General features: G+C 46.6%; 1 protein-coding gene across 1 annotated transcript in view; it reads left to right on the plus strand.

Moving 5' to 3' along the window:
* The window catches only part of FAM20C (FAM20C golgi associated secretory pathway kinase), a 57,708-nt gene extending 49,944 nt beyond the window's left edge, over window positions 1-7,764 (plus strand). The window contains exons 6-10 of the mRNA XM_066329693.1: window positions 3,252-3,432; window positions 3,946-4,055; window positions 5,545-5,626; window positions 5,725-5,784; window positions 6,581-7,764. Coding sequence (XP_066185790.1) covers window positions 3,252-3,432; window positions 3,946-4,055; window positions 5,545-5,626; window positions 5,725-5,784; window positions 6,581-6,833 — 686 coding nt within the window. The 3' untranslated portion in view covers window positions 6,834-7,764. The remainder of the gene's footprint in view (window positions 1-3,251; window positions 3,433-3,945; window positions 4,056-5,544; window positions 5,627-5,724; window positions 5,785-6,580) is intronic.
* The last annotated feature ends 556 nt before the right edge of the window (window positions 7,765-8,320 follow it).

Genomic DNA, 8,320 nt, shown 5'->3' on the forward strand with positions numbered 1-8,320 from the left:
TAATGAAAATCAGACACTGCAGCATGGGGCTCTCTTGCCTTTCTGGTGCTTTGGGGAAACAGGTTTGGTTTATAGCGAAGAAGGGTTTTGCATGTTGCAAAGGCACATTCCAGCGTGGATAAACATCCCTCCCTGTCTGCTTTGCCAGCACTGCTGCTGTTGCCATTCCTGCAGGAGCCCAAATTCCTGGCTGTTGCTCCTTTTGCAGGTGTACTTATGCAGAAACACCTTTATCTGGTGAGAGGAACATATGGTTTGGGGAATTTTAATGAGAGGAGAAGGACTGTGCTCCAGCAGGGAGCTCATCTCCCCTTTCTCTCTCGTTTTCAGAAAGCCAAACCCTGCTCTCAGCGTGGGATTGCCACGGAGCTCTGGGCTTGTGTCTCTAGCTGGAATTTCACCCTCAGCCTGCTGTGCAGAATGTGGGTCACCTACTTAGGTTTCAAAGAGCCTTGCTGCAGCACCTTGAAGTCTTAAATGAGAACTGTGGTTTTCTATATTTGGTGCCTCTTTTTTTCCCCCCTACATTTTTAAGAAACCTTAAAAATGAATGTTTCCCCAGATAATTCAGGCTGCTTCATCTTACTGCTGGTATGTAAGGACTAGGGCAGACATAATAAGATGTCTATTCTGTCCCAATCAGGGCAGTTAATTCCTTTAGCAGTAGCTTGAGATCCAGCATCCTTTCACCTGCAGTATCCCCAGAAATTGAACAGGAGCTTGGGGAGCAGGTACCACAGGTCTGAGCCCATGGGGGGAATGACTGCTGGCAGAAAAAGATTTGTTACATTGGCTGTGACTTGTCAGTGAGAACTACACTTGTGGTTTGACTGCAAGTTCACTGTCTTAATGACAGGACACAGGTTGGCATGGCTCAGGGCTCTGGATGCTGGAGCAGGCAGGGAGGCTCTGGGGGATCAGTGCCAGGAGGCTCCTGGCAGGGATGAGTGGGATGAGTGGGATGAGTGGCTGGCGTGGTGCAGAGCACACTGCACAGCCCTGCAGCAGCAAACAGCAGCACTGGCAGAGCCCCCAGCTCTCCTCAAGCTTTACCTGGATACCAGTGTGTGATTACTGCCGAGTGATTAGCCCCAGTTGCTTTCACTGACAATACGGAGCAGGGTTTCATTGTTCCCCACGCTGAATACAGAAGCAAACTATTAAACAGAGTATTTATCTTCCCACTGAGCAAAATGCTGTGTTTAATACAACTCCTTTTCCTTGAAAGGTCAGATTTACATAGCGAGCAGCAGAGGCTGTGATGGCGTGGGGGGCATTTGCTGGGCCTTTTGCTCTTTACAAAACGAATGCAGCAGGAGATAAACGAGCACTGGCTTCCTGCTGCCAGGTGGAAGTCAGGTCACAGAAACCCTGGAAGATGAGTTATCTCAGGCAGTCAAGATAAATCTTGATAAATCATGGCTCCCTCCCTCCAGAGATGAGGGGGTGATGCTGAGGCAGCTGAATTGAAGCCCAAGCCCCACTGCAGCTTCAAATCAGCAAAAAAAATTTTTTTAAGAGAGGATATTCTGCTTGGTAAAACACTTAAATTGTGAACTCAGAAGAACAGATGTGCTGAGTGATCCCCTTCCTTCCTTTTGTAATTTCTGTTCTTCCTTTTCCCTAAAGTACTTTTCTTTTCCTTGAGCAACTGGCACCAAACTTTTTGACCACAGAGTGAATCTTTCTGGACTTAGCTGGGATGTATTTTTGTGCTATGATCCAACCTGTGAATACAAATGTGCAGTTTGGTGAGTTGTTCCTGAGCATGGCCCTTGTGAGTCAGTCACAGCAGAGCATGAAAAGGCTGTCTTAGAGTAAAGCAATTACAATTCCATGGACAAATCAGGTGACTATCAATAGAGAAATTTGGGACATCACTGGGAAGCTGGGACAGATTGTCAAGTAGCAACACATCAGCCTTTATAGTGTGGTTATTTGGAATAATTCCATGGTTTAACAGCCAGCCCCAGATAATGCAGCTAATTAATCAAAAGCATCATGAGATCTTTTTGCTGTTCCATGTTCCCCTACTTCTCCTTTTTCAAATGCAGCTCCTTGCTCTGTTCCTCCCTCCCTCCTGTCTTCCCCAGAGTTGTCCCCTGTCCTGGCTCACCCATCTCCCCTGGGCACTCAGCTGGGTGCAGCTTTGGGCTGGGGGATGTCACAGTGATGTGCAGGGCGTGTGCTGCATCACTGCCATGCCAACCCAGCACTTACCTTCCTGTGGCAGCAGAGACTCACCGCCTGCTGCTCCCAGCCCTTCCTGCCTCATTTACACTGAGCCTGCCCAGAGGGAGAGGAGCTCAAAACAATATCTGAATTTAGAGGCCTTGTGGGGAATTAGGAAGCAATGTGACTTCTCAGCTTCATGCATTACCATGAGGAAAGGGCACAGTCTTCCCCTGATGACATTTTATGTGCATAAAGCAATGTCAACAGAGTTGTAGCACACTGGCAAGAGCAGCAGTGTGCTCCTGTTGCTGCTCACAGTCCAGCACTGGTGGGCTTTGGGGGTCAGCTGCTCTCTCTCACCTTCAGTGAATTCCTGTGGGCAGCGTGTTCTTGTAAAGGGGTGGGTGTTCCTGTTGGTACAGAAATATGTGGTGGCAGTTTTGGGGAAGTTTCAAGGTAACACACGGTCCAAAACCCTGCTGCAGATTCTTTTTTTCTGTGGTTGTTGGAGTAACGTGGGGTGTGGAGGAAGGAATTTATGTTTGAGCTGTGTGCTGACAGCGTTACGTCCGTGCTATTCCCACCTTCCACACACACCCCCACAGGACTCTTGGTGGGGAATAATTCTCCTTACAAAAGCTGCCAGTTCTTCTCATACCAGCAAGGAAATGAATGAAGTGTTCTCTGTTCTCAAAGAAATGAGCCAAGATTTTGAGAAGTGACTTAATTTTGGGCACATGCCACTTGTTCAGCTGTGGGGCTTGGGGTTCCAGCCTGGGGTAGCAAATAGCTCCCAAGGAATTTATCAGTCTGGGAAAATGAAAGGAGAAAGGACAGGATTAAAAAAAAATAGGTTTGGGGAATATAAATAGACTGGAAATAGTCACAAAGAGCTTAGCACAGGGCGTGATCCCAGCCACTGAAATCAATGTCTTTCTAGTGGTTTCAGTGAAGGAAAACTTTGTGTGGTAACAGGGGTTTGGATTTATTTCTGCTCTTACATACATCAGTGCTTTTATAAATTCTCAATACTAATTTAAGGGTAGGCTTTAAAGCTCTTTTCCTTTCTTTGCCAGCCAACAACATCTGCTTCTATGGGGAATGCTCCTACTACTGCTCAACAGAGCACGCCCTGTGTGGAAAACCAGACCAGATCGAGGGGTCCCTGGCTGCTTTCCTGCCTGACTTGTCATTAGCAAAAAGGAAAACCTGGAGAAACCCTTGGAGGCGTTCCTACCACAAGCGCAAGAAAGCAGAGTGAGTAGTGGTGAGCAGAGCTGCACAGGGTGGCAGGGAGGTCACTCAGTCCCTGCCCTCAGGAGAGCACCTGGGTTTTCCCAGGGCAGGGACAGGGCACTTCACGTGCCAGGAGCTCCAGTTTATGGCCCTGGACCCAAAAGGACCTTCAGTGGCACAATTCTCTCATGGGACAGGCACCTCCAGTGGCACTGACAGGATGCAAGGGGACCTGTCTGAGTCCTGTCAGAGGGATGTCTCAGCAAGTCTCAGATGTTTGCACCATATGACTGATGGTATCTCCTAAATCCTGGAGATACTGGCCAGATAGTTTTCAGTCTTGTGATTTTCTTCCTTTTTCATCAGTCACAATCTCCCTTGCTTGCCTGCACTGCTGGAATTTGCTGCCTCCTCCTGACCCTGCCCTCAATCGAACACGATACAAGTAGATCTTTGCCAAATAACATTTTTTCTTTTGTCATTTTCAGTAAGCTTTGTATGTCACATAAAATATCAAAATATTGCCTTTTCCAGATGGGAAGTTGATCCAGATTATTGTGAAGAGGTTAAACAAACACCCCCATACGACAGTGGGACCAGAATTCTGGATATAATGGATATGACAGTTTTTGATTTCCTAATGGGTATGTTTCATCTCTTTCAAAAATTAAATGCAACATTTAATTAGAATAAGAAGTATTTCTTTCTGCACTGCTCTGCATAGCTCAGCAGTTTGCTAAAGCGTGGCTGAAGCTGCATTTACTGTATGTGCTGTTCCAGATGATTATGGGGAAATGCAGATTTACGTGGTTATGTATTCCCATCAGTGCAGATTAAAGGAACAAAGATGTTCAGAAATGCAGAGTGGTGATGAATGCAGGTCAGGCCAGTCTCCTTCACAACAGTGAAGGGCTTCACAGTTTGCTTTAGTGAGTGCTTTACCCCTGTAATATATGGCTCCTGGACGCACAGGCAAGGACTGCTCATTACTGGCGCTTTATTTTCATCCTGCAGGAGTGTTCTCCGCTGCCTCTCTATAAAATGTCAGGGTGGGGGGGAAGAGGCATTGCTTTGTCACAAAGGCAGCTGTGGATTGCATCAGGATTTTTCTGCTGGTGTAACCTGATCTCAATAAAACAATTATTTACAACCAGGTAACAGAGACCCATTCCAAGCCTAATTCTCATTCTCATATGAAACCTTTCCTGCTGCAGCAAAAACATTTGCTAAGTTGCCATCCTTGGGCACATGCCAGCATGGACACATCCTGTGCCATTGCCCCCACTGAGACTCTAGCAATAGGCTGCAGCAGGAGAGGCCAGGTGACAGCTCAGGAGCCGTATGTGGCATCTATAAGTAGCTCCAGACCCCTGCCATGGAGACAAAATTCCTCGCTTGGCAGCAGTGCTCTGCACATTGGCCTTAAAAAGCAGCTTGCCCAGGGAGAGCTGTGCAGCTGTGCAGACAGCACCCTCCTGATCCACAGCTCACAGCCCTGGTGCTGTTCTGGCTGCCCAGGCAGTCAGCAGCTGGGCCACAGTTCTCACCAGAGGAAAGCCAGGGTGATGGTTGGAGTTCAGAGAGCTGAATTAACAAGGTGATCAGGATTAACACCCCTGCTCAAAGCAGGCATTTTCTCCTCCCTGAGCAAAGCCTTGCCCGTGTCACATGTGTGTCACATGTACCGTGTGTGCTTCACACACCCCACTGAGGCCAGGCTGCAGCAGCAGGGCTCCCTGCCACCAGGGAGGGAAACGCTGGTGGCCCAGGACACAGCACCCCGACAGGTGCCCAGGCTCCCCAGAGAGGGAGATGCTGCTGTCCTGGAGAGGGATTTCCGTGGTGTACCCCAGGAGGGGCTGCTGGAGGGGGGGAAGTTTGGCTTTGCCTCCTGATGGGCCCTTTTGAGCTTAACTATAAAAGTCACAGAGAATTTCAAAAGCTGCCAGAGGCTTAACAACCCTTCCAGTATCACTCACTTGGGGGTGTCCACACTAGGAGCAAATGAGCTCAGCAGGTTTGCTGCTTTCTCTGCTCTACCCAGCCTTGTTTTTGGGGAGCACTGGGCTCTTGCACTGCCCTGACCTGCAGGCTCAAGCCAGAATGGTCTTTTTTCTTCTCTTTGTTCCGTAGGTAACATGGATCGACATCACTACGAAACCTTTGAGAAGTTTGGAAATGACACTTTTATTATCCACTTAGATAATGGAAGAGGGTAAGGGCCTTTAATAGTCTTTCTGGGGTTAAAGGAAAAAGAAAAAAGTCAGTCTTTAAACCAGCCTTTGTTACATTCTTGCTCTTATCTTTAAATAGGTTTGGAAAATATTCCCATGATGAACTTTCCATATTGGTGCCTTTAAACCAGTGCTGCAGGTATGTGTTCCCTCTGGAGATGTTTCCTGGTTTTATACCATTGTTTCCACTAACAGGACTGAAAATGTTGAAGTGAATCTTTCCTTGCACACTGTGGGGAGCAGGAGATGGAGTGATTCTCCTGCCCAGCCAGCCCTGAGCATTGGCACTGCCACATCTGTAGGGATCAGGACCTTGCAGGAGCGCGGCCGTGAGCTGTGAGAGAAGCTTTAAGACAAAATACACATCCCATGGAAGTCAAGTGACAAAATCCCAGCTTGTTCACATGCTTCTCAACAGCTTTCCTTGGTGGAAACCCACGGCCAGGGTTTTCAGAGGGAACAGGTGACCCTGAGAGCTCCAGCCCTGGGGGTGAGCTCTGTGTCTGAGGGGCTCTGGGCAGCCCTGCAGGGTGAGCTGAGCAGCCTCTGCTGCTGTCACAGTGTCCCTGCTCAGTGCCATGTGTGTCACACGTGTCCCTGCCAAGGTGGACATGGCTCTGTGAATGCTGCACCAGCCCCACTTGGTGCTTTCCCAGGTGAGGGATGCTGCCTGCACTGCCCCACGGATCTGTGCTCCAGAGGGAAGAAAGACCTCTAAGCACCTCTGAGGGCCCCAAAAGATCAGTGACTTGGTGACACTGCCAGCTGTTCATTAGGACTGTGACAGTGCCTGGTTCTTGTCATTTCAGACCACAAAATAAAGCTCTTACACCGTGATTATAATCCTGGCTATAAGCCTTTTGACACTGTCGAGATCAACAGTGATAGAAAGAACCGATTTGCAAATTGTTTCCTTTTTCTCCTTTCCCTGTTAGAATCAGGAAGTCTACCTATCTGCGATTACAGCTGCTAGCCAAGGAGGAGTACAAACTCAGTCTCCTGATGAAGGAATCTTTGCTAAAAGATAAAATAGCTCCAATCCTCTACCAGCCTCACTTGGAGGCCATGGACAGGCGGCTGCGGATTGTCCTCAAGGCTGTCAGTGACTGCATAGAGAAGGATGGGTACGACAACGTGGTGGAAAATGACTTTAACATGGATGTGAACACTGTTGCCACCGAGAGGTAGTGAAATGGCAAGACTTCCCTTTTTACCAGCCGACTACAAGAAGATTCAAAGGAGAAAAAGAAACAAAACGACGTCGACAAGGAAGAAAAAAAAAAAAAAAGTCTTGCAAAAGACTGTGTATGCCACTTTGTGAATTCAGTGAATTCAGAAATGAAATATAATTGTTCCCAAAGTAGGTAAAGCGTAGACTCTGCAAAGGATTAGTTCATTAAGAAAAATAAGTCTAATGTGATGCTTTTCATTAGTTCCTGAAGAGAGATTATGAAAAGATTCCGAAAATGCTCAATCACTGACAGACAACAGTCTGATAGCAAAACACCTCCTGTCCTTTTTGTATAGAAAGGAGGCCTTTACTTAATATTTTGTATTTATATATGGTATATCTATGAAACCCCAGACCTACCTTCCAAATTTAAGAGGGACAGCATAGTTTTGTGACTCACACTTTATTTGTGGTGACAGTCCACTTAGTATTTTGTGTTAACCCTTTAAGTGCTCTAATCCACTGTATCTTATTTAAATTGAATGCTTATTTTCCCCCCAGCTACTCAGCATTTAAAGGGTTAAGGCATTATGAACTTTTAAAGGCAAAAAATAATAATTATAATAATAATAATGATAATAAATACAGGGGTTACCAGAAGGGAATTTCACTAATTGTGCTTTGACAGGAATACTTGAATGTTGGTTTTACAAAGTGATGTAAAATGACAAGTTGTACTATTTGTCCATAAGGAGGTGGCAGCTCTTATCTTTCTAGACTATCATAGCCGAGCTGCTGCTTTTCAACTTTGCTTTTGATAGTTTTGTGTAAATATATACATATATGGGTAAAAAGCTGCTTTCGGCAGCTCTAGGCTTACTTTTGCAGCATTTTTGTGGAATTGTTTGCAACGTGGTAAAAGTGCAATAAAGATATGCAAAATGTGTAGCCACCTTGTCCAAATGGATTCATTCATCTTGTTCAGAGCAAAGCCCTGTGCAGCAGCCAAGTGGCCCAGGAGTGGCTGGTTGATTATCATCCCCTTTTGTAGCAGCAGCAAATGGAGCTGGAGCAGGGAATCGGTGATTAATACACTCGGCAATGCCAATAAAGGCCGGGGTGTTGAAAAGGCTTAATCTTTCCTGTGAAAGCATTGTTTTGACTGTCATTTCTGCATCCCCTCCTCTTGCAATTACAGCTGTAGAAACAAGCTGTGGAGCAACACCTCTCAAAGACTGTGCCTTGACACGCTGCCCAGAGGATTTAGAAACACCAGTGCCTCTGACTTGGGCTGCAAAAGCCTCTGCACAACCTAGAAAATCTCAGCCTAAATTAACTGGAAACGTGGCATTCTTACCCAAACAGCCTTGAATCATGCTCAGCTGCATTTCATTTAAGATCTGTGGAGACTTTCAGCCCAAAAGCAAGCTATAAATTGCACACGTGGCTGCATTTGACTTGTGAAAACATGGTGTGGTACAGCAGGAATCTCTCATCACTCCTC

This window comes from Sylvia atricapilla, chromosome 15 (assembly GCF_009819655.1).
Source record: "Sylvia atricapilla isolate bSylAtr1 chromosome 15, bSylAtr1.pri, whole genome shotgun sequence".
Taxonomy (NCBI): domain Eukaryota; kingdom Metazoa; phylum Chordata; class Aves; order Passeriformes; family Sylviidae; genus Sylvia; species Sylvia atricapilla.